At 48.9% G+C, this 25,073-nt stretch overlaps 9 protein-coding genes across 9 annotated transcripts; 4 read left to right on the forward strand and 5 right to left on the reverse strand.

The window, feature by feature from the left end:
• Positions 1-397: 397 nt before the first annotated feature.
• On the forward strand, positions 398-1,646 carry N7496_010170 (proteasome core particle subunit alpha 7; the record flags this gene model as incomplete). The annotated part of the gene is made up of 5 exons (XM_056703083.1): positions 398-400; positions 472-537; positions 622-780; positions 923-1,249; positions 1,323-1,646. 5 exons carry the CDS (start codon positions 398-400, stop codon positions 1,644-1,646), a joined length of 879 nt encoding a protein of 292 aa, XP_056552083.1.
• A 5,829-nt stretch (positions 1,647-7,475) lies between these two features.
• On the forward strand, positions 7,476-8,324 carry N7496_010171 (double-stranded RNA binding motif domain-containing protein; the record flags this gene model as incomplete). The annotated part of the gene is made up of 3 exons (XM_056703084.1): positions 7,476-7,500; positions 7,549-7,640; positions 7,689-8,324. The coding sequence occupies 3 exons, from the start codon at positions 7,476-7,478 to the stop codon at positions 8,322-8,324; spliced, it is 753 nt and encodes a 250-aa protein (XP_056552084.1).
• A 174-nt stretch (positions 8,325-8,498) lies between these two features.
• N7496_010172 (uncharacterized protein) lies at positions 8,499-9,147 on the reverse strand (the record flags this gene model as incomplete). The annotated part of the gene is made up of 3 exons (XM_056703085.1): positions 8,499-8,772; positions 8,828-9,040; positions 9,095-9,147. 3 exons carry the CDS (start codon positions 9,145-9,147, stop codon positions 8,499-8,501), a joined length of 540 nt encoding a protein of 179 aa, XP_056552085.1.
• Positions 9,148-11,030: 1,883 nt separating this feature from the next.
• On the reverse strand, positions 11,031-11,860 carry N7496_010173 (lumazine synthase RIB4; the record flags this gene model as incomplete). Its single annotated transcript, XM_056703086.1, has 3 exons — positions 11,031-11,427; positions 11,532-11,697; positions 11,818-11,860. The coding sequence occupies 3 exons, from the start codon at positions 11,858-11,860 to the stop codon at positions 11,031-11,033; spliced, it is 606 nt and encodes a 201-aa protein (XP_056552086.1).
• Positions 11,861-12,336: 476 nt separating this feature from the next.
• gfa1 (glutamine--fructose-6-phosphate transaminase (isomerizing) GFA1) lies at positions 12,337-14,825 on the reverse strand (the record flags this gene model as incomplete). Its single annotated transcript, XM_056703087.1, has 6 exons — positions 12,337-12,557; positions 12,618-12,779; positions 12,843-14,236; positions 14,364-14,595; positions 14,670-14,740; positions 14,821-14,825. The coding sequence occupies 6 exons, from the start codon at positions 14,823-14,825 to the stop codon at positions 12,337-12,339; spliced, it is 2,085 nt and encodes a 694-aa protein (XP_056552087.1).
• Positions 14,826-17,349: 2,524 nt separating this feature from the next.
• set1 (histone methyltransferase SET1) lies at positions 17,350-21,029 on the forward strand (the record flags this gene model as incomplete). Its single annotated transcript, XM_056703088.1, has 2 exons — positions 17,350-20,854; positions 20,926-21,029. The coding sequence occupies 2 exons, from the start codon at positions 17,350-17,352 to the stop codon at positions 21,027-21,029; spliced, it is 3,609 nt and encodes a 1,202-aa protein (XP_056552088.1).
• A 485-nt stretch (positions 21,030-21,514) lies between these two features.
• On the reverse strand, positions 21,515-22,086 carry N7496_010176 (RNA methylation protein TRM112; the record flags this gene model as incomplete). The annotated part of the gene is made up of 3 exons (XM_056703089.1): positions 21,515-21,519; positions 21,601-21,790; positions 21,901-22,086. 3 exons carry the CDS (start codon positions 22,084-22,086, stop codon positions 21,515-21,517), a joined length of 381 nt encoding a protein of 126 aa, XP_056552089.1.
• A 654-nt stretch (positions 22,087-22,740) lies between these two features.
• N7496_010177 (small ubiquitin-related modifier domain-containing protein) lies at positions 22,741-23,964 on the reverse strand (the record flags this gene model as incomplete). The annotated part of the gene is made up of 1 exon (XM_056703090.1): positions 22,741-23,964. One exon carries the CDS (start codon positions 23,962-23,964, stop codon positions 22,741-22,743), a length of 1,224 nt encoding a protein of 407 aa, XP_056552090.1.
• A 316-nt stretch (positions 23,965-24,280) lies between these two features.
• Positions 24,281-24,641, forward strand: N7496_010178 (U4/U6-U5 snRNP complex subunit LSM6; the record flags this gene model as incomplete). Its single annotated transcript, XM_056703091.1, has 3 exons — positions 24,281-24,386; positions 24,441-24,554; positions 24,619-24,641. The coding sequence occupies 3 exons, from the start codon at positions 24,281-24,283 to the stop codon at positions 24,639-24,641; spliced, it is 243 nt and encodes an 80-aa protein (XP_056552091.1).
• Positions 24,642-25,073: the final 432 nt, after the last annotated feature.

A 25,073-nucleotide genomic window follows, 5' to 3' on the forward strand; every position in this document is an offset into this window, starting at 1 on the left:
ATTAAAAAGTAAGAAAGTAAAAAGAAGAAAAAGTATGCCTCAAAAGCTGACCCGAAGTAGAAGTATGATGTAAGAGCAGATATAGTCGGTTGGGGATCTGATAAAAGTCCTTGATTGAGTACTTCGTAAAGTACTCCGTACTTTGTCAATTTATACTTTGTTCCAGTTATACTTGGGCTACTAATCAACTATGTAAAGTTTGTCCCTTTTACTGTCAGCCAACTCCGCCCATGTTGACGCTGGTCACCTGACCCAGGCAGCCCCCGTGACGCAGCTTCAGCCCCGAACTGGAAGCTCTCTCCATCGCGTCTGCTTCTCCCAACAGCTTCATTCTTCCCACCCGTTTGACGTCCCGGATTCAGGAAGACTTCCCTTGATATCACACAATAACTTCATCATGGTACATCCCCCGACGCATTGTCCTCCCTGCCCTCCCGATGAGGTACAGCTAGCTAATCACACCGCGGACAGACGTCAATCGGCACGGGCTACGATCTTTCCAACTCGGTCTTTTCGCCAGATGGCCGGAATTTCCAGGTACGATTACCCCTAGATCCACCGAAGCTCAATACTGGGCTCTTTACAAGCTTCGATGCAGCTGACCCTCCTTCCCGCCTTTAGGTCGAGTATGCCGTAAAGGCAGTCGAGAACGGCGGCACAGCTATCGGCATTCGATGCAAGGATGGTGTCGTCTTGGCCGTGGAGAAAATCATCAGCAGCAAGCTCCTCAAGCCTGGGGCGAATAAGAGAATTGCGACCGTTGATCGCCACGTCGGCATTGTGAGAGATGATCCCCCCATCCTCCCTTCCTCAAGCCTTCCCATAAGCGCAGCCCGCTAGGCTGCTTACTCTCTTGATTCCATCTCTGCACTGCTCTGGCTATGGCCAAGGCTAATCATATCCCCGCTCGCCGGATTTCTAGGTATCGGCTGGTCTCGTTCCTGATGGTCGTCATTTCGTTTCCCGCGCTCGCGACGAAGCCTCCTCCTGGAGGGCCACATACAAGGGTCCCATCCCTACCTCTGCACTCGCCAACCGTCTCGGCGGTTACGTACAAGCATACACTCTCTACTCTAGCGTACGGCCATTCGGTGTGACCTCCATTGTTGGTGGATGGGATTCCGAGGCCGAGCTGGCTGTTGATGGCCAGGTTGGCTCCGGACCCAAGTCTGGTGCCGGTGGAAAGGTTGACGGTGCCAAGGCTGGCGGACCTGGCCTATACATGATCGAGCCCAGTGGATTGTACTGGGTATGTACAGCCAAGACATTTGGTTTCGTTTGACAATCACTGTACAGCGGTATGCTAACATGTTCTTACACAGGGATATTACGGTGCTGCCACCGGCAAGGGACGACAGGCGGCCAAGGCCGAATTGGAGAAATTGGACCTCAGCTCTGGGAAATTGTCTCTGCTGGAGGGTGTGAAGGAGGCCGCTCGCATTATCTACGTCGCGCACGAGGATAGCAAAGACAAGGAGTTTGAGTTGGAGATGTCGTGGATCAGCTCTCTGGATGGTCCTACCAAGGGCCGACATGAGGAGGTACCCAAGGATATCCTTGAAGAGGCTGAGAAGGCCGCTCGACGAGCACTCGACGAGGATGAAGAGGAGGAGGATAAGGGTGCTGGGGAGCAGATGGAAGAGTGAGCGAGTCAAGAAACCCTCGCGTAATAGACCCCCGCAACGAACGAATTTCCATCTTCCATCCTAGTATATCATGTTGCTTCGAGTAAAGAGTAACTTTGTTAAAAACGCGTCTTTCTAAACACAATGGGAGTAGAAGTGGGGAACACTTGATTCATTACAGTACGAATTATCAGGACGGCAGCCTCTAAACCGTCCATATCTGGTTCCGTATGCGTTTATTTAGGTCAAAATTAAAGTCTGCTAGGGCTAATGGCCCGCTCGATACGTATGTTTGTGCTTCCTCTATCATCATGGTCTAGTCTTTCTACTCTTCTTTCTACCCTGGTTTCTACATAAATTCCAGACACCGCCTTTACCGATTCAAATCAGCAACGTTGCATGATTATCTTAAGCTTATATCTACCCTCTCACCCAACTCTTGGAAATTTCCAAGTCTTACATGCTAGATGGTTCTCAATCTAGGAACAGCTTTGACAGAAGATCACAATCTCTATAGGAGATAGTAATCAAGGACGCGTTAGCAACTATTTAAGCTTGGTGGCCATGAATAGAATATTAATTGTTAAGAGGAACCTACAGGTGAGGTGCTATTCATGTATTTCCACGCTAGGGATTGGAAACCTGGCACAAACGGCTGATATCAACGGGAAGAAATGATTATTACTTCCTAGTTCTAAGCCCTAAGGACAGCTAGCTCCGAGAGCTCTTCCTGCTCCTCCATAAAGTCAGCCTTGTAATACCGGCACGCATTACTAACGAAGACACGCTCATTATTTACCGAACTGGTAAGAAGGCCTTTGGCGGCTGTCGGTATATCTGGTTGTATCCCCCCAAAACGGGCTAGCGGTAGGTGCCAGCCAGCCGTTGGCCCACATAAGAGCCTTACCCTGTGTCAGGACCGGGGCCGGATGACTTAGTAGAGTCCTTTTCTTGGTTAAATTGCTTCTAGGAAATCGTATATTAGTGAAAGAGGATCTTAGAAGTAGGCAATTTCTACCTTCTCGCCTTCTGATTAGTTAATAATCTATCTCTAGCCCTATATAGGTAGTAGAGACGATTTAGTTAGTAGTGTCTGTCATTTAATTATCTTCCTAATTACGTAGGATTTAACGATTCTTTAATTGGTCGGATAGCGCGAAGGTAACACGTAGCTTCACGATTGCTTCGTGTGCTAATAGGCTATTAACGATTTATCGTCCTTCGGGTATAAGCGAGGATCGAATACCTTACTTAAGAGATTCGATAGATCGGAGATAGCGAAGATAGTCTAATCTTGATGATTCGTATTCACTTAGTAGTATCTTATAGATAGCTAGTTAATCGGATGTGAGATCGATTAGCCTAATTAGCTACTTAGAAAGATTAGATATAAATATATTTATAGGTCTTCTGATCACATTAGATATCTACGGTTTGATTAGTTCCTAGGGCGGGGTAGACGGAGTGGCCGGATCGGCGTATTTCCATAGATCGTATGCGATTATATAGCCTTTGACCGCTATAATCTAGGGAACCCAGTGTACATGAGATTTTAGTGGGTAATTAAGCTAAGTGGCTCGTAGTTCAGATGAAGATAGATCCATTACTCTCTAAGAGGAAAATGAGAGATAGATAAAAGAAGATTAATTGAAAGGTCAGAGCAGAGGTGTCGGGCTCATAACTATCGGAGTTTTATGCGTAGTGCATAAAGTCCCTTTGTACACAAGAAGCGTATGTGTACAGAGTAAGAAGATCGGGTGAAGAAAGACTAGATATAAGATAGCAAGATATCGGCTGATTAGACTAGGGCGACCAAGAAGTGGTCCAGTATAGTCAAGTATGCCCGCGAGCTATCTCATGAATATCAAATATGTCAAACTTGTTTTATTAAACTGGGAAAACAGGCAGTGTTTATAACTCAAGAACAAAGCAACAGTTCATATGAAAGATCAAGAGCATTTCGGAGTGTTACGTAGTCTCCTGCCTAGGTAGGCAATTCAATGCGAGATCGTTGAGGATCAATCTGATAGATCTTGAGTAAGATCTGGAGCGGGGATAGCAGGGGATTAGATCAGTGGGTCTATCACATGACCACACATCCACATGTTGACAGCTTCTACTTCTTAATTCCAAGACTAGCCTAGACATAAGCTAGGCTATAAATGGCAGAACAGACCTTACCCCTTCTACTCGTTATATAATTTAGCACTACAACTTTAAGTATAGAGAGTCCATGATCTATCCGCGGATATTTAGAAGTACTTTAATAGGAAGATGCGTAGTCCGTCTCATGGAGGAATTTATTAGACTATCATAGGAGGTTGGCTGCTAACAAGCTGAACGAAGATAGGTCCTTGTCTGACATGATTCTAGGAATGACAAGATTCCTAGGATACCAAGACCCTTCCCAGGATCCCTTGGACCGCCCCTAGGAGCAGCACATTTTGTTCCTGAGAGTCCTCATCGAGTTCCTGAGTGCGGCTTGATGAGTTCTACGATCTTGGGATCACTTATGAAGCTGGTCAGGGATGGAGCATATATAGTAAGTTGGGTGTTTGGTCGCTGACCAAACGTCGTGCCTTTTGGTCTGTTAGCCCAGTGGTTAAACCCAAGCGGCCACGCCCCTTGACAAAGCTCCCGACAACCGTATCGCAGGAGAAATACTCGTCCGGCAAAACAGGTTGTCTTGGGGTAAGGAAAACCGGGGTCTACCGTATGATACTGCCTGTCTTGCGAAACAAGCTATTTTAGAATACTGAGCTGTGGCCTGTCACAGGAAGCCGTTTGTCTAGCGGAACGAGCTGTCTTGGGATAGGAGAAACCGTGATCTACCACAGAAAACTACTCGTCCAGCGAAATAGGCTGCCTTACGATAGGAAACAATAGCCTATCGCAAAGTACTGCTTATCCGACGAAAGATACTGTCATGGGATAAGAGAAACCGTGGTCTATCGCAGGATAATACGCGCATATTCAAAACCCGTGTCCTCTACCTAGCTAGGCAGTCGGTTGCTTCGAAGTTGCGTGTCTTTGAGGAGGCTTCTGGAACGAAATAAGGATATAATTGTGATTGTTTTCACCTTAAGGTCATAAAACTGAGGGATGAACTGGATCTCCGAAGTGGACCCAAGAGTTACAGGGATGTGCAGCTAGCAGTCATTTTTGAAGCGTTCATTGTTTTGCTTAACACGACAGAACACTAAAGGCAGCATCAAATTCCAGCGAGCATCGCCACATATGAGGGATTACCGATAATGGTTCGGTCTCGGGGAAGGGTGACTGAACAGCAAAGGCCTGCTGTTCGCGAACTGTGGCCAGACCATGGGATTGTGAACAACAAACGATCGAAGTACGCATCTATGAGCTATTCATTAGTTGTCAGACTGCTCACCCCTAAGCTTTGATGCGCTCCATTCCCTTGCTCTTGAGACCGCTGATGCCGGATCGTTTCGATGCCTCTGGATCTCAGCCTGGATGAAATTTCCGCCAGGTGTGAGCTCGGTCGCAGATGCGTCTGTCCCGCCACCTATCGAGGAACTGCTGTTCTTGCCCAAGGTGTACACTGCGCTATCGTTGGCATGATTCCCTAGAGCATAGAAATAAATAGACTGGTTCCGGACGGCGATCCTACTTACCAAGCCAAATTCAACTCGCATACGCATACAAAGACAGAATTCTGCCCCGCAAATTTCACCGTACTCTAGAGCCTTTTTACCAGTCAGACTTGCGTGAAGCTACTTTTTGTCACGATAGCTTCTTCTTCTCCATTTTAGACCCTTAGGATTTTCTGGAGGGGACTTAGCCGTTATTTGACTAGAATGATAGAAACGAAAAGAAGCCGCCTTCATGCACCTAGTAGAACATATTTACTCACTAAAACTCAAGACTTCGAGTCAAGATAAGTCGATTTAAGTAAATTCATTGCTAGACGACATGCAGAGGCTATGTCCATTGCGCACGGGCATGGCGTGATCCAGGCTGCGGACTAGACAGAAAATTGCTAAAGCAGAACTGAGCCTCATTGCCAAGCGTCGTGTGTTCAACCCATCATGATGGTTCATTTCACTGGCCAAAGAAGGTAATACCCACAAATTAATTCATTGGGCTGATAATAAAGGGGATACTGCAACAAAATTCCCTATCATCCTGTCTAGCTGAGAGCCTCTTCCGCATATGTCGTTTAGTAGATAAATGTGCTTCAACTCAGCAGAAAATCACTTATTATGGTGGCTGGGTGGAATCTAAATATAATTAGAAGCGGGCTTGTCAGGTCTGCGGAGCGCAGTGGACGAGCAAGTACACAAACATTCTTTTAATTACTTTCTCCTGAAGCTCAAGCCCCACAATGGATAACTTATGATGTTAGAGCAGAGTAAGCATCATCGTCAAAAAAGATCATCCCACTCGTCACCAGCACATACTAACTCAAGTCAGCTTGCAGATAGTGTAATAGATGCGGAGTACAGCCCATTTGGATATATCCAATCAATCAAGACAAGTCAATAAGCATGGGAACCATTATAATTTTTCGGTATTGTTCACTACTTTCGCGGATATTTGAGTGACGAGAACATACCGGTTATGGCATAGGCGTAAGTTGATACAACGATAGTCTATTTTGAGATCAAGATTCCAGAATTCAGGACTGATTATTGCAACTACCTAGCCTCTCTGAGGACAAGGATCTCACTTGAAGTCAATCACAGAAGATGAGTCGAAGCTAAGAATAACTATAATTGTTGCCAATACTACCTCTTCCCATTTGTAACCAGAGAGACTTAGAGGCAGAGTGCTTTGCCGCTTTTTTGGAACTGGCCTCTGCATAAGATCGAAGATTCCCGTACTGAGCCTGAGCACCCCACCTGGGAGGTTCAAGCCTGATTCTCACTAGTTGATACCGAGGTAAGCAAGACTCAGTATCCCCCATCTCTTTCAAGGCACTCGTGTAGACATGGTCATCGATTTCTGTCTCGCTTCGGTCATTTTCTGCTTGGGCGGAGATTGATTGCCGGTGATCAATTCTAGTTTCAGAGGGATGTTGAGTAGTTTGCGCCTGGATGACCTGCGCCTGGATGACCTGCGCCTGGATGACCTGCGCCTGGGTGGCCTGCGCCTGAATAGGTATGTCTGATCGAAAATTCAATGGAAAAATCCAATGGATTAAGCGAGACAATAACACTGACCTTCATTGCGAACATAGACTAAGCCATCCAACTCAAAAACTGTTGGCTTCTCAATTGCTTCAAGCTCACAAAAATGAGGTGCATCAACATCTTGGAGAGCCATGTTCATTTCGAAGTGATCTATCACGAGGCTCCTAGTTTCTCGAGACGACTCGTTTGGCGCCCCTTGTCTAATTTCTTTGAGTCTTTGAATAAAATACCGAATCTTGGCCATCCTTCCTGTAGCTTGCTCAGTGAAGGGAATTTGGGAGGGTTTTAAATGTGATTCTTTGAAGACAAGCAACCTCGACAACGCATCCGATTTTCGATCTCTTTCTATACTCAGCCTCCTCCCAGTCAGTATTTCTGGGGTTTATCTAGAAGTGATGCAGAATACCTGCAATGATACCTGATTAATGCGGCTTGTTGCCCGGGTTGACCAATCAGACGCAGTTGCCACGATATGTTTTTTAGAACAGAAGGACTTGACTGCACAGCAAAAATCTGCCTTGGAGGCCTAAGAGGTGCCCAGCTGACTCGTTAGCGCATATCTCATGCTTTGTCTCGTGTTGTGCCCAAAACACCCCCTCATATTGTGCCACCGAACAAAGTACGAAGTCTACGGGATGCCCTTTTACCACGGACAGGCTATCGATTAGACACTCTTTCAATAAACCATCCGATGACAATGTCCACTTTCCTAGAGGATAGACGTGAGTTTTTGAACGCTAATTCCCATGTTCAATGCTAATACCGACTAGTCTATCTCCTAGGTCTAGAGTGGGCTAAGTTTCAGATAGGCATTTGGATGCACTTCAAACTGCCGCACCTGATTGATGCATCTTCACTTAAAGTGAGCTCCTTTCAAGACATTCGGTATTCCTAACGAACGCTAAGAAAGAAAGAGGGAATCCGAAAGGTTGTCATGACAGAAATGCTTCCATATGATGAGATGCTCGTGGAGCTTAGACTCGAATTACTGTCGCTGGAAGAAAGAGAGCCAGCGTCTTTCCAATTCTACCGCCAGATCGGTGCCATGGTGATTCGGAATGCCGAAATTACTCAAGGCCCTTTCATCACTTTAAAATTAGCCCAGAACATTCTTTACAGATACTTGAATCGATGCCACGCGGAAATATGGAAGGGAGCAGTACCCAATCGAGGCTCTCCAAGCACGATGGGAAGCGCTTTCGGAGATTCCAGTCACGACTTTGAAGGGAATGACTGCGACAAGAGTGTTGGAGATAGCGACTCCACTCAAAGTCATTTCTATCGATCCCCAGATGAACTTCGATTGACGCAGCAGACTTATGATGACTTTGTCTACACAAGTGCTTTGAAAGAGATGGGAGATATGGAATCTTGCGTGCCGCGATATACTTTGAAGCGAATGGTGGTTGAGCCTCCTAAATGGAGGGCGATAGTCCAATATAGGGATCTTCAATCTTTTGCGGAGGCTAGTTCCAAGAAGGCAGCAAAGCATTCTGCGTCAAAATCTCTTTGGTTCCAAATGGGCAAAAGCCCGTTGGAAAATTGAACGCAAATGCAGAAACCTTTCCAAAATTCTTGCTATTTCTCTTGGTTGTGAAAGCTCTTGTATCTTTCTTTGTGATAAGAATGAATAGATTTCTAGCTAATTTATCTTATTGTAGAAAAGAATCAGGCTAGTTTGATTCAGATTGCCAGTTGACAAATTATCCCTTGTATTCATTCACCTCGCCAACTTTGAAACCTCGAGTTGGTTGAGTCTGGAAACCAGATCGCTCTCTGCATTGGCCTCATTACTTCTCTTTGTTAAGACTGAAGCCAAATCAAGATCGAGACTTTTGACTCGCCATCCATCTTTCAAGCCGTCTCTAATCTCCTGCCGCCATATATCAGCGAATGCCTCATTCCAGTCGTCAATGAATTCCTTCGCTTCGCTTTCAGTATCGAAGCGCTGTTGGCACGCATACTTGACTCCTTTGGTCGCATTCTCGACTTCCCTATTACATGTCAGTGCACAAAAAAAGAATGAAAAAAAGAAAAAACCATGCCTACCCCCAGTCTTCGAATATTCCAGTCGTTTTACCAAGCGCGACAGCATAGTATTTTCCCCGGGCTTTCCGATGAGAGCCGTGGACTGTAGACCGTATGACCTCGTCGTATTCTTTAATTCCTTTCGCCTTCATAGAAGCCCGGGCTTCCTCCAGATTATTTACTTCTTTGAATTCCGCGCCGCATACTCCTGTCACTCTGGGGTGTACGGAGGCCCTATTAAAAGAAATTAATACTCGCAGCGTACATGTCGTGAATTCAACCGCTCACCAGGATGAAAAGATTGTTGGTCTATCAACGCGGCCCTTATACAGAACATACATAGCGCAAATTCAGAATGAGGTTTGGTCCTATCTGTGTGTTTGGTCAATCGGTGATAGTGTTGCTGCGGAAGTAGAAATGGTGACCGTCCCTTCCAACAACGCCTTGCGGTGCGGGGGCATGGGCCTCTGTGGGCCTGCTGCTGTGGCCAGCTCATTGTGTGAAGCCAGCTCATTGGGTGAAGGCTGAAGCGTTGAGGCTAAAATGACTAATTTGTTAACTCGTGATCCACACCGGCCAGGTTGCAAGGTGTAGGGCGTGTTGGGAACATTGTGCATTACACTGATTAGCTGGCTTCGTCCCTATATAGGTTAGCGTTTTGTATTTCCAGTAACGTCATACTAAACTTGCCAGCTGTGTAGACTGTCATTCCGAATTCTTCTGTATTCTAGATAGACGTTCGCCCTAGCATGCTTGGTAGAGCCTTATATTGTAGTGATTGTCAAAGAACGACAATTTTCAATAAGGGTCGATCAAAAATGGTGAAATTGGGGTGTTTAATGCGGGCCAAATTGTAGTATTCAACTCTATATCCATCAGACTTTCTCCACCCAAAAATCAGGGTCCGTGCATCTCGTAATAGTTTCATGCCCCCAGAATTTATTTCAGTAAATCTCCGAGTCTGGACTGAACCGGAACTTGACTGTCCAAAGTGGATCCACGCGGGCACATCCTTTACTTTTACCTTAATTCTACTTTACTTTACCTATATTCTACTTACGAGGACTAAATAATAATACTAGAGCTAGCTATCCTTTCTTTTTGTCCTGCTTACCGAGGACGGTAGCGTTTCTCGATAGGGGCAGATATTAGGACTGGGGCCGGATGACTTCGCAGAGTCCTTTTCTTTAGTAGTAACTAGGTAGTAATAAGATTATCTTTCGCTTCTAGGGCCTTTTCCGTAACGCCCTGACGCTCTCTCTGATTGTATTCCCTCTCCACCCAAGCCCGTCTTCAAAGTACACAGCTCTAATCTCTTCTTCATTATCTACCTGGTTCCATAGGAGAATTACCCGGGAACTTTATCACTTTTAATCAACCTCTCTCTTCCCAGTGGAAGGGAGATCCTTGAGAAGATAAACGATAATTACTACCAGGTTAACAAGGACGAAAATGACGAATGTAGCTTTATGTCTCTCGCCTCTGCTGAAACATCGTGCTGTGATCCTAGGGAATATACTTAGAAATCTCCTTTTGCGAATCTACATCTAGGTTTCCTATTGAAAAAATAGATGATACGGATACTAGAGCTGGAGGCTAATAAGCTGTGATATACACCGCTGGGATTAACTACCTTTCTAGACCTTACTCGAAAGTTCTCAGGTAATATACAAGCCCCTTGAATATTAGCCCGGGACACAGGAGGGCTAGTTCCACGTGGATTTATTGTCTAGCTGATATGGGAAATCTTTCCAGGCTACGTCTTGGAGTTCATGATAGAGCTGGTGCATTTTGGGCTCTTGAAAGCTACGAAAGAGAGTAAATCCGCGTAGCCTTTCCAGGCAGTTCCGTAAGTTGACATTCCTTCTCTTTCTATTTTTAAAACTAATATTTATCAACGATCTAATGAGCTAGTGGGGAATGGGTGGCATATCGTATGGTGAGAAGTCTAGTCTGGCACCTGGAAACACAAACACTGTATGTTCTTAATATACCATCTCCATGCGCTTACTTACTTACTGATATGCTATAGTTACTTTGTCAGACACTTTCATGAGACAACTAAGCCAATCTTCGATCGAGTTTCCAAATACGAAGGTAACAGCTATGTTCGAGCTCGCCAAACTGGACCCTTGATTCAGACTTTGGGATAAAGACTGGGACGGAGCTTAGATTTCTCATAAATCCCACCACAAAACATCATCTTTCTTTCCCAATTTTTTTTCTACAAAATCTTCCCCTCCAACCAATCCTGCCTCTTAACACCCAACTCAACAGCCGCACTACCCCAATCCTCACCATGGTTATGCATCCCACTGCTCCCAAGTCCAGCCCTTTCCAGACCCTGCTCCTCCGTCAGGACAGTCAGAAGGCCGAAAATAACGGGCACGCCCGTGTCAAGCTGCACGCGCATCAGTCCGTGGCTGACCGCGTCGGCGATGTACTCGAAGTGCATGGTCGCGCCCTTGATCAGCACGCCGATGGCGATGATTGCGTCGAAAGGCTTCTTGGGGGCGCTTGCGGTGGGGGTCTTGCTTAGGTCTGTTGTTGAGGAGAGGAGGTCCGTTGCGCTGATGCCTTCGCCGGTGTTACTGGCTTGGACTTGGGAGGCGGCGTAGAGGCTGGAGTGTGTTAGTGTGGGAAGGAGGAAGGGTAGGGCGGGGCAGGTATTCAGTGTATACAACCACTGGTGGTAAATATAGATAGAAGGGTGGTTGGAACGTACCGCTGCACGCCAATAGGCAACTCGTAGCTGCCAGGGACGGTCTGGATAGTAATATTCTCCTCCTTCACACCAGCAGCGAACAAGCTCTTCTTCGCGCCGGCGACGAGGTTCTCGATAATAGCCGTGTTCCAGCGAGCATGAACGATAGCGATGCGCAGACCCGAGCCTATCCATATCCAACATCACAAATTAGTATCAAGATTCTTTTTTTGTCCATATGTAGGAATTGGCCATCTCCGAGGGGTACCGGGTTCATGGCGCGGGGTTGAATTAGGTTGGGTCATACCGTCGAACGTCTCCGCAGCTCCGGGGCCTTTGATGGTGGTCATTTTTGCGGGTTGGGTATATCTGAGATAGATGGAAGGAGGAATTGGTAAGTGTTAGAAGGGATTCTGTTTGAAGGAGAGTGGGATTGGTGGACGGAACGAGAGGAGGTGGTCCCGCATTCGAGAGTTGCTGTGTCCCGTGGCGGGGCGGGCGGAATGGAATGTCATCGCCGAATACGGCAAAATCATATCGAAGCTCTGCTTTGGCGTGGGGGGAGCTACACTAACAGTGCCAATTGGTACTTGCTTTGCAATATACCTATCAAATGGTATATATTGATTTAAAATGTCGATTTTCAAGGACAGTGATAGCTGGGATTCGTATGCTTCATTACGATAGGACAATGTGACAAAATAAAGGCTTCCATTCTTGGGAATAAGCTTAACAAAACACAGGCATTAACACCTAAAGGTAAAGGAACAGGAGATCATTGCAGTCGTCTACTTGAATACTTTCTTCAAAGCGCCTCTTCCTCTTTTTACTCGACCGTGACCGACTTGGCCAGGTTACGAGGGAAGTCGACGTTCAAGCCTTCGCCAACAGCCAGCCAGTAGGAGATCAGCTGCAGCGGGATGACGTTCACCAGACCCTGGAGGCAGTCCACAGTCTTGGGAACGACAATCTTCTCGGTCTGGGCAGAGGAGAACTCGGGATCATCCTCGTTGCAGATAACAATGGGGCGACCGCCACGGGCAATGACTGGAGAATGAGTTAGTTGATGGAAGAGAGAAATGACAATGTTAGGAGTAGATAACTCACCCTGCTGGTAGGCGTTCAGGGACTTGGTGAACAGGTTGTCACGGGTGAGGATCATGATGATGGGCAGGTTCTCGTCGACAAGAGCCAGAACACCGTGCTTCAGCTCACCGGACATGACGGCCTCGCAGTGGAGGTACGAAATCTCCTTGATCTTCAGGGCACCTATAAAAACGATCGGTTAGCATCTCATCAGACCATCCTCGTGGTAGGAAATAAAAGGCTTACCCTCAAGAGCAGTGGGGAACTGGGCACCACGACCCAGCAGGAGCAGACTCTTCTGGTCCTTGAAGAACTTGGCGCACATCTCCTTGATGGGCTCGTTGAGCTTCAGGATCTGGCGGAACTGGTCAGAGACCTTGCCGAGACCCTCGACAATCTCCTCACGGCGCTTCTGCTTCGAGGCACGGTCCTCACTCAGAGACAGAGCGAACATGACCATGGCAACGAACTGGGAGGTGTAGGCCTTGGTAGAGGCAACACCGATCTCGGGACCGGCGTTAATGTGAACACCACAGTGGGTGAGGAGAGAGATGGAGGAACCGACAACGTTGACGATACCAACAGTCAGGGCACCGCGCTCCAGACAGTAGCGGAGAGCCATCAGAGAGTCGGCAGTCTCACCAGACTGGGAAACGAACACACAGGTGTCGTCACGGAAGACGGGAGCCTGACGATCCAGGAAGTCGGAGGCCAGCTCCACAGCAATGGGGATCTCAGTCAGCTCCTCGAAGACACCACGGACAGCCATGCAGGAGTGGTAGCTGGTACCGCAGGCAATGAAGATGAGACGACGGCACCGGCGAATGGTGGAGATGTATTGACGAAGACCACCCAGAGTGACCTTCTTGTTAACGGCGTCGAGACGACCACGCATGGTGTTGACGACGGACTCGGGCTGCTCGAAGATCTCCTTCTGCATGAAGTGGTCGAACTTGCCCTTCATGATCTCCTGGAGCTCCAACTCGATGGTCTGGATAGCACGGACGTTGGAGGTACCGTCATCCTTGGTCAGACGGTGGATGTTCAGCTGACCCTCGTGGATGTGAGCAATGTCGTCGTCCTCGAGGTAGAGAACCTTCTTGGTGTGCTCAACGATGGCGGAGGGGTCGGAGGAGAGGAAGAACTCGGCGGGCTGGGGGATGCCGTCGTCGGACAAGAAGGCGCGCGACTGGGAACGGTGCAGCAGCGACTTGTCGGGGGGAGCCAACAGGCTGGTGGCAGACTTCTTGAGGGCGACATTCTGGGAGGCCTGCTCCGCGGGAAGAGCACCGTCTTCCGAGAATTCGACATCGACAAAGTCCACCTTCATCTTCTTGGAGGTCCGCACACCGATGACCAGGGGGGAACCCTTACGGGCGGCAATGACCTCATGGGGGTAGTGAACGGACTTGAGGAGCAGACCGAAGGCACCCTCGAGCTCCTTGATGACGGCCTTGGCGAGGACGGTGAACTCAATGTCGGGGTGCTGGTCATAGAGGTACTTGGCCAGCTTGGCAATACACTCGGTATCGGTCTCAGTCTCGAAGCGGAATCCCTTGGTCTCCAGCAGAGCCTTCAATTCCTTGTAGTTGGTGATGATACCATTGTGGACCACGGAGAACTCCCAAGAGGGATCGGATCTGTGAACAAGGGATGTATTAGCTCGAAACTCTTTATTTTTGCCCCTTCTTTCATCTGGGGGGGTTTGGAGTTGCCATCGAGGGATTTGAAATGGCGGGTGTGTTCTTTGTCCAGGAATTGACTTACCGGTGGGGGTGGCAGTTCTGGCGGGAGGGGGTGCCGTGGGTGGCCCAACGGGTGTGAGAAATACCAGCGTGAGACTCGAAGGTCTTGGTCATGTCGGGCTTGGTCTCGGCAATGAGCTCACGGAGCTTAGCAACCTTGCCGACTTCCTTGAAGGCCTGCACCTCGTTCTTCTTGTCACCATCAACAGCCATACCGGCCGAATCGTAGCCACGGTACTCCAGTCTGGAGAGGCCTGATGTGGTGTTGTTTCAGATTAGCAGCGGTTCCCCACTTTCGAGCAAGAGAAGCCAGGGTGTTGCAACATACCATTGAGCAGAGTGTCAATGATGAACTGGCGGTCCCGCTCGACCAGGTAGTTGATGTAGCCGAAGATTCCACTAGAAACAGAGCAAAAGATGTGAGTAAAGCTTCGATTGTCAAAGTTGGGAGGAGGGAGGAGGGGGAAGGCGCCACGTACCACATGATGGGCAAGTATTAAACAAATAGACGATGCAAGCGATTGAAGTAGTTGGAAGAAGGGGGGAATAGTAGAAGTGGGAGAGAGTGGTTTTTTGTTTGGAGGAGGAGGGGGGGAAAGTATGGAGGAGAGGAGAGAGGAGGAAAGGGAAGATGCAAGAAATAGCGAGAGGCTGAATCGTATTTATAGAGGGGAAGGCATGGAGGAAAGGGAGGGGTGTGGATCGGAAACGATCTGAACATGCCCACCGCCTGGTTACTCCTCCATAATAATAGATCGTCCTAACCAAACATTGATTTAATTTATTTTTTTGGCCATTTAATTGTCCTCTTTTCGAGCAAGTCTATTGTTTATTCTTAGCTCTGACTACTCTCCCCAAAATTTCCAATATTTCCCATGTGTTATTTATTTTTTTTTCTCTGGGCGCTGTCAGTCAGAACCTAGGTTCTATGCAAAGTGTCCCTAAGTTTTTTTTCCACTGTGCCAGCTGCCGGGCCAATGCGTCAGCCCCGTCACCGATCATGTCTCACCTCTTCGTCCTTTCCATGGCTGGAGATCCCAAGAAGAGGGGCGTCCTGGCAGGGCCCGAGCCTATAGGAGGGTGGCCTCAGGTACCCCACTTTTCTTTTGGTTGCTAGGAATAAAAATAATCGTCCCACATCATAATAATAGGAATCAGAAGGATAATCATAACAATCAGCTCCTTATAGCAGAGTATTCATCATAATAGATGACGATGAGAACAATGCAGACCTCGTCAGACGGAGTACACCGTCCCCCATATACATTAATATTGCCCCTCCACATTACATCTCTCAATCCGGTAATTACTGTCATCATGGAGAAAAAAAAAATCCTCAGGCTCTTCAGCTCCTAATACTTGACCGACCGATGGATGAACGTGTGGACTAGGAGGGTACTAACGAACCCAGATTTACTCATAGCTCCTCTTTTGAAACTCACCATGACATAAGACTACCCCTTTCCCTAACTATGGTGATACAATCGGTACCCTCTCTGTGAGCTATCGCCATTTTTTACCCTGGGCATATAGCATTTAGTACCTCTAAAGTGGTGGCTTCGCGAAGGAAGCTGGTGGCGACGAACCAGACGTTCAGAGATCCCTGCAGGAGGCTACTGTGGTGGAGTCTCGGTCATCCCGCACAGGTTACTCCCCAAGTCTACTGTCGACCTCGCCTTTCATACCTTACGAATAATCTTGGGGGCAACTGAACACACATACTGTAGGCTCATAGCTCGTCTCTTCTTCTCCGAAGAGCCGGGGCCAAGCTGGCTTAGAAGCTAGAGGCTAGTGTGCTAGCGAACTAGCAGATTTAGGGGCAAAGATGTTTATTTTTACCGTGGGCATTCTCCGACGCCGACCCGTTCCCGTTCCCACCGGGTCTCACAATCCAAGTGCCAAACTATTGACTCTCGGATGCTATTTTTGACTATTTTGGCTGTCCTCGGCTCCTGCTCAGCCACAACCCTCATACCGTTGGCCCCCCTAGTTTAGCAGTCTCCATTCGGCATTACATACCTGTTCTTCAGCCTTACTTGGACCACTATCTATGGAAGTCTTGGAAGATCTTTCTAGGTTCTTTGCCCCCCGTGTCCTGGAACTAACCAATTAGCAGCATGGTGAATACCCCTGTATCCTACCACTGAGAGTGTGAACAGTGGGTTAACCGCTTTAGCTTTGGCAAATATACTCCGTGTGGGCTGTACCACAAGCCCCTTCGTACAGAATAATGCAGCTGTCACCTGTACCTGCTGCGGATGCACTCAGTTTATATGGTTTATGCTTAACTGGAAGTGGCTTTGGAATACGAATAGTGCTTGTAGAGAACTTGTATGTACAGTGCCAGTTCAAAAAGTTGAAACCAGAGATTGGAGAAAACGTCTAGCCAGACATACTTTAACCTCTTTCTCTAAAGATCCTAGGTTATGTGTATAGATAGCCTAGGCAATATCTCTTGATTTGTCTTTCATTGTATAACGGATGAGGATCTTGAAGTCCCCTGTATTGGTCCCACCTACACAAGGTAGAAGTCTCAAGAGTGATTCTAGTTACCAACTGTTACATGGAAATGTCCAGAGTAAAATTTCTTATCACTGCAAGGGAAAATAGAATGAATGCTAACGGACATGCTGCTGCTAACAACGTAGTTTCCTAGTTCTCCTGCAAGGTGTCCATTTAAGGCCTTAGGAATTAGGCTCCCAATTCCCCATCTAAAACCGAGTCTCCACCTCCTTCACCGCCCTCCCTTCTTCGCTCTCACCGCTTACCCTTTTCGTCACATCGGTCCCCTGCAAAACTCACGTTCGCGTTGAATTATGGGCAAAAGTCCATCTCCTCCTCCTAGCCGTGTCCCTTCTCTTCCCCCTTCCGCCCTTTCCTCGACCTCGCCTTCATCAATCTGGGCTGGAAATTCTCTTATCTTTTCGAGAAAACCGAAAACCCCCGGGGTCAAGGATGCTGCCTGGTCGTCGAAAGGCCGTCTTGGGCGTGTAGCCACATCTCACACCATGTCACGCGCCTCGGCCGGGTTTGCGGACTTTTTTCCCACCGCGCCATCTGTTCTGTCGCAGAAGCGCGTCAAGGTTAAGGATCGGCGACGCCAAAGCTGCGATGGCGAGACACAGTCATCCGATCCCCAAACTTCCACCGCGCCCAACGCATCTGCGACGGGTGGGGTATCAAAGGACCCTGCTGCGGATGGAGATATCACTCAATCTTCAACCGGGACGGCGGTAGGGGATCCAGCAATGGCACTGAATGATACAGAGCTCAATGGGTCCCTGCCACCAAATATCGCCGCATCTCACCCTCCCTCTCACGTCGACACCCTCACACCTCTCACCATCGCAGAATCCTCTCCACCTGGCAAAGCTACCGGCTCTCCCAAGGTCGCGGGCAAACACTCTCCAGCTACGGCCCTTCAATCAAAGGCCGAACCTACCAAATCGTCCATGACCCCCATTCACACCCCACCGACTCCCCAATCGCAACCCCGCCAGGAGATCGTGGTCTCAGGCAGTAAAATCGTTTATGACCCCGAATTGGACAAGCGGCCATCCAGGGACAAGCGTCGCAAGGCCGAATACGTCGATATCGTTGCGAATGGCGAGGGTGCTCCCCCTGACCCCCGCCTAGCAATCCCCAACTACACGCGTGGCTCGGGTTGCAAGCAAAAGACCAAGTATCGGCCGACGCCATACACCTTGAAGCAATGGCCGTATGACCCCGCGACAAGCATTGGACCCGGTCCTCCAGTGCAGGTCGTCGTTACCGGCTTTGACCCGCTCACTCCCACCGCTCCCATTAATGCGCTTTTCTCCAGCTTTGGTGAAATCGCCGAGATCAACAATCGAACGGATCCGATTACTGGCCGGTTCCTGGGAATTTGTTCGATCAAATACAAAGATAGTGTCTCGTTTCGCGGAAGTGGCCCACTCTCCGCTTCAAGCGCAGCGAGGCGCGCATATATGGAGTGCAAGAAGGAGCAACGGATTGGCACTCGTCGAATCCGGGTCGAGTTAGATCGAGATGGGATTTTGTCAGAGCGCATGGCCTCGAAATTGATCGAGTCTCAATTTATGTCCATCCAACCCCCATCCGCCGCTGCAGCCGCTGCAGAGTCCAAATCCGCCGAGCTCTTGGCCAAGAAAAATGAACCTCCACCAACTGCACCGAAAGGCCCCTCTGGTCGATCCGCCATGCGACCTGGACTTGCCATCCCGGAAGGACCACGTGCGGGTCTCCGGCCTCCGTCTGTACAATCCCTTGTCGAGGAGACTCCGATCCTCAGCCAGATCAAGCGCGAACCGTACATTTTCATTGCTCATTGCTATGTCCCAGTTCTCAGCACTACCGTCCCCCACTTGAAGAAACGGCTGAAGATCTTCGACTACAAATCCATCCGTTGCGACAAGACAGGTTATTACGTTATTTTCCACAATTCCCGCGCCGGTGAACAGGAAACCGAGAGATGCTTCCGGCTATGCCACATGGAGCCCTTGTTCACTTACATCATGAACATGGAAAGTCAGCCCTACGGAAACCCCAATTACGTGCGCAGCCCGAGTCCCGAACGCCTCCGCGCCGAACAAAAACAAAAGGCCGAACAGGAGAGAATCAAAAAAGAGGCGGAGCTGGATTTGGAAGAAGAGAAGAAACAGCGTGCGTTGGATCTGGACCCTTGTCGGGAGGTTTTGGCGGTCATCATTCGGGATTTGCGAGACAAGCTGCTTGAAGACGTCAAGTCCCGTATTGCGGCGCCGACTCTCTACGACTACCTTGACCCCAGTCGGCATGCAGCCAGACGGGAGAAATTGGGAATCCCAAGCCCAGAAGGTACCAAGCGGCCCGCTTTCCGAATCGGCGTGGATAGTTCTGTCGGCACTCCAGACTCGAGGCCCGACCTGTCCAATCAGCGAGACCCGCTCCGATCCACGAATCTCAACGTCCTTGCTCTTCCGCGTATTCGGAAGGCCCATGGTCTTGACCGTGGAGGCGCGGCCTTTGTGGACGAGCGGCGTCGGCAGCCTCTGCGGCCGAGAGAGGTCCGCCCATTGTATCACCGGTTGCAACAATTGCATGATGACGAGGACTCGGATGATGATCAGCGGACTCCACTCGCGAGAGATACCGAGGAGAGAAGTAGTCGCCCGCCCAGTCGTGCAACTTCTGTCTCCTCTGCCTCCGAGCAGGATGAGGAGTATCAATCAGACATACTTGAGTCCTTCGATGAAGGCGGTGCTACAACCGCAGATGACGCTTTCCTAGAAGGGGAGTCTCTCTCACCCACTTCGCGGAAGAGGAAGCGGTTGACCGGGGAGCTGGATGCTCGCAAACGGCAACGGCAGGACGATGAGCTCTTTAGTATCGGGCCATCAGAAGGGACCGTGGAAGATGAACATCTAAAGACCCCGACCGGCGTTGAGGCTGATCTCGTTGAAGGCAAAGGAGAGACCATTCACGCTCAGGATGAAATACCTCTCCCTGATAAATTACCTGCAGATCAATACTCTGAAGTTGTCTCCGGCAAGGGTGTCGCACCGGACGATGTTTCGGTTGCGGAGCCATGGGAGATCGAAGATCTTGAAAAGCCAAAGACTGAAATCGACTGGGGCGTGTCTCACCATGAGCCGCGTGCTACCGTCGAAGATGATGAAAATATCATTCTGGATCTGGATGGTTGGCAAAAATTGATCAAGGATGATGAAGACCTCCAGTTCCTTCGGGAGGTGTTGTCCAACCAGCTTGCTTCCAATCTTGGCGACCTTAACGCCTGGGCGTGGCGACAGAAGGAGATCAAGGCTCTCAATCAATCGGAACCCAAGGGACCTAGCACTGAAGCCATCGGCATCCGCGGTTACTACGTACCCAATTCTACTGGCTCCGCTCGAACAGAAGGCCGAAAGAGAATCATGGAAGCCGAGAAGTCCAAGTACCTTCCACATCGTATCAAGGTCCAGAAAGCCCGCGAGGAGCGCGAGGCCTTGGCCAAGGCAGATCCCCAAGCTGCAGCTGCCGAGGCGGCCAGAATTGCAGCAGCCAAAGTCATCTCCAAGTCCTCGTCCCGGTCAAACCGTGTCAACAACCGTCGACTCGTTGCCGACATCAATGCCCAGAAGCAAGCCCTACCCACTAGCAGTGGAGAGGGCGACGTTCTACGCTTCAACCAGCTTAAGAAGCGGAAGAAGCCTGTGCGATTTGCTCGGTCCGCCATTCATAACTGGGGACTGTACGCCGAGGAGAATATCACTGCCAACGACATGATCATTGAATACGTTGGCGAGAAAGTGCGCCAGCAAGTGGCAGATATGCGTGAACGCCGGTATCTCAAGAGCGGAATTGGTAGTAGTTATCTGTTCCGTATCGACGAGAACACGGTTATCGATGCGACCAAACGTGGTGGAATTGCGCGGTTCATCAATCACAGCTGTACGCCAAATTGTACTGCCAAGATCATCAAGGTCGACGGCAGTAAACGTATTGTGATTTACGCGCTCCGGGACATCGAACGAGGTACGTATTGACACCCGTGTTGAAAGCAACCCCTCCGTAGAAACATTTGACTGACTAATATCTGCTCACAGACGAGGAACTCACGTACGACTACAAATTCGAACGTGAATGGGACAGCGACGATCGCATCCCATGTCTTTGCGGCTCAACCGGCTGCAAGGGTTTCCTCAATTAAGGCACTGCCACATGCCTTTGCCACTACCTCTATTGCTACAACCTTTCTGTTTGCCCGCCGGGCCACCCCATCCTCACATTCATCTTCAACTACGCTATCTTTCTCTTTTCTTTCACCTTCTCTGGGCGGCGTTTAAAACCTGGTTGGGCGTTTCGGAGGGTGGGTGCATTCAAAGGACCTGTATGATTGGGAATCGTGATTTCAAGCGCTACAGCCCTCATGTACAATATGTAGAATTCTACAATGTTTTTGTAAGATCCGATTTCTGCCCTGTTGTCCGTAGATATGAGATGTGAAACACAGCGTCGTAGCTTTGTCTTTCCACTTCGCAACTTTTTCCAATTTGCAAGTTCGTCTAGATATCGGTATGAATACTGCGTATGGCCAATGGCACTGAATGGGTATTGAATTGAAAAATAGCATGTCAAGAAGGTATATAATCAAAATATAAAAAGAATCGGCCCGATTAAATCGAACATTTCTCCTCAGACTATATATAACCGTTAGTATCTGCATCGTTCATACTTCAAACATTCAAAATCATTAACCACCAGGGAAGAGGAAGACATACCCAAATGACTCGGCAGCAAGAAATTAGCAATCCCCTCCTTAATAACATACTGATGTCCGCAATTCCCACAAACCAATTTCCCCTCGATAACCTGCGTCTCCAGCAATAGCCGGTGTAGATCCTTCAACGTCTGTTCCTCGTTCAGCGCATCGCCTTCCGGTTTCGTCTCGGGCAGAGTAGGGAATCCGAGCTGTGACAAAGTCCAAGGGTTAGCTGGAAATACTTTCGAGAGAATACCAACACCCATTTTGGGATGGATTGGGATTGGGATTGGGTATGTATGTATGTTGGTGAACGTACCTCGTTGGCAGTAACTCGTAGACTCTCCCAGTCAATGCGGGGGAGAACGTTGCGGATGAATTCAGGCTGGAAGTCTAGCTCCTGTTGTTCGAGCTCGGCGTCGTGGAAGTGCAGGGGGAAGGAGGCGGCGGAGGTTTTGCATTCCTTGACGGCGCAGGTGACGAAGTTGGCTGTAATGACTTTCATGGTGGCGGTGGTGGTGGTGAAGTAGAGGTAGAGGTAGAGGTGGGAGGAGTGTGTATTGCTGTTGTTTGGGCTTGAGCGGTATGTTTTCCGGAATTTGGACAGTAGACCGAGTTTTGTCTCGTGGCTATCCGTCTTTCGCCGCTTTATTGTGTCTAGAAAAGAGAATTGGTCTCTTTGCGCATTGATTGTGAATAATTCAAGAGTTCGAGTCGAGAAAAAAACCCGCGGAGCCCCACGTCATGTGATCCGTTATCGATAAGGTGGGTGAAGTATACAGTCACTGACCAACGTTGGAACTACTTGTATGGATACCAACGGAGTAGTCTTTAGGAATTTGTTTTCAATTTAAGTCATAGCTATACTGGTCGTGCTTCATGCCAAAGTGCCGATTCTTGCGGCAAGATAAACAGACGTCAAGTCAGTAAGTAAATGCGACCTTCTAGGTCTGAGATTACTGGTAGATCGAGAGATTAGTGTTACGCGTAAATTACCTGGAATAAGAGTCATCTGCTGATTGAACGAGGGATCGTATATTAGAATTTTGATCCTTGCTTGTAAGAGAGCATAAGGACGATAGATAGCAGACGCGGGGAGACAAACCGGGCTTTTGAGGGCCAGTAGCTCCCATTCCTTCTCCAGGCCTTCTCATGAGTATTATTTAATAAGCACCTCCAGCATGTCGAGGTCAGCAATATCACTATCACCTAGGCAAGTATCAGGCTCAAGTCGATCACCATCAAAGACAAGATGCACCGTCTTATCCTCGGGTATATTCTGCTTCGCTCGAAAAGCCGCTATAATCTTCGACACCAAGGTCTTAGGTCTAGCCTTGATCTTGAAGTCATTCAGTCCGGGACATTTCAAAAGTAACTTCATCGGCTCGTTCTCCGGATCAATTTCCAGAGTGGGAGGAGCAGGTGATGGTGCGCCGACATCTGGAGAGGGACCACGACGATTCATCAAGAGCGGGTCCGTGCTGAGCGCCTCCAAGTGGATTTTCAGTTCAGTCTGTTCTGCATCGGGATCGTCTTCTATATCCAAAAAGCTCTTTTTATCTTTCTTCGTGTCGAATCTCCTGCATGTTGACACGTCAAATAGCCTGACGCCATTCCAGTAGAGTTCGATGGTTGATGTTTCTTTTTCAGTGAAGCCCTGTCGCTCACACCACGCTAGGCGAGCGTCCTTCAGTGGCTGGGACATCTTGCGCTGGACAATCAATGGCTTGGTGTTTGGTATTTCGGATGTTATAAGGATGTGCACTCTTGGGTCCTCTGCTGGTGGAGGGGTGGGCGTTGGTTGCACAGTTTGATAATTAGACCCAGTGGCCAAGTGTCTTGAAGGCGGATTGCTGCTCGTCTCCCTGGAATTTGAATCCGTTATTTGCTGAGTTCTTTCGGGGCGATAATCTGGGGTCTGGCGCGAGGAGGAGGTTTGTGAGTGATCCGTAGAGGGACTCTTCGTCGAGTCAAGATTGATAGGGCTTGGAACCGTCGTGGGCTCAGGTTCATCTTCATTGGCTTCAAGACTCTCAGATTGACCACGCTCTTCACTACGAGACGAAGGGGAACGCTTGCGATCTTCTTCGGGCTCGCTTTCTTTATCCGACTTGGGTGTGCTCGTAGCTTCGGGTTCCTCGTCCTCCGTCTCCGGTTTCTCCTCATGCTCGTCAGACTTTCGTGGTCGCTTGGATTTTCGGCTCTCTTCAGCAGTCGTTGAGGGTGAGCTTTCCGCGAACTGAGCTGCGAGCTTCTGCTTCCTGTGCGCTTCACGATTTGCGGCGACAATGTCGGAGTACGTTTGTCCAGATCGGCGGTAGAATTCGGTGCCCGAGTCATCTGTCTTGGTAGCCCAGGCGGGCTTATTGAAAAAGGACCGCATCGTAGTAGGTAGAAACTCGAGGTCGCACGGTCGTACAACGATCGAGGGACGTCTGAAGATAAACGAGAGAGTGAGTGTTTGCGATCAATCGCGGCCGCATTTCAGCCCGCTCTGGCGCCTTTGTCGGCGCCTTACCGCCTTCGGAATCTTTATCTGCTTCACGTCCAGCGACCACGAACATCCCCCGCTTCTTCTCCAAGCTCCACCAGGTATGTTCTCTCAGTGCCCACATTCAATCGCTTCTTACTGATTGGTTCTGTCTGTGTTTCCAGATATCAAGGTCCTATCTCCCCGCGACGGTAGACCAGAACTCAAGATGGAGAACGGCGCATCCTCAGAGGGAAAAGACCCCTCGGCCTTCCTCAGCGAGATCATCGGCGCCCCGGTGATCGTGAAGCTCAATTCCGGTGTTGTGTACAAGGGTATGGTCGTTCTGAGAGCTCGTATCGCAGGCCGCTTTACTAATGACTCTACAGGTGAGCTGCAATCGGTTGACGGCTACATGAACATTGCCCTCGAGAAGACCGAGGAATACGTGAACGGCAAGCACCGTCGCAGCTACGGAGACGCCTTTGTGCGAGGAAACAATGGTGCGTATATGATATGGGTTTCTTGGGTATATCCGGAAAATCTAACATCTTTTCGTTACGCTAGTTCTCTATATCTCTGCCGAATGAAGAGAGTTTGTCGCAATGCCCTCTAACCGCTAGCGTGAGGTGATATTCGACAGGTGGCTTAGACCCCCATTTCTCTTAATCTCACACTGATATCGTGGTGGGCGTGCTGGTTCTTTTTTGCTTGGAGCTCGGGTGTCTTCTCACAAAATGGGTACGCCAAATTAGATTGGCTCCTCTCTAACATATGCTATGCTGGCTGGATTTCATGATCACTTTCCGCCCAGCAATGATCTTATGCATGATTTTTCCTCCTTAGGAGGCAGTTATTTGGTGACGTGCTACAGAAATATTATACTCTTCGCGATCCAAACCGGTTGATCTATCATTGAGATGATCGATAGGTACCAGGGGAGGGACCTTAGATTTCAGCATCTCATCATCATTGTTCCTGTTTACTTAGAGTTGTAAAGTATCAAACAGGGCTGGACTCTA

The sequence above is a fragment of the Penicillium cataractarum genome, assembly GCF_028827025.1.
Source record: "Penicillium cataractarum strain IBT 29864 chromosome Unknown utg000008l, whole genome shotgun sequence".
NCBI classification, from domain to species: domain Eukaryota; kingdom Fungi; phylum Ascomycota; class Eurotiomycetes; order Eurotiales; family Aspergillaceae; genus Penicillium; species Penicillium cataractarum.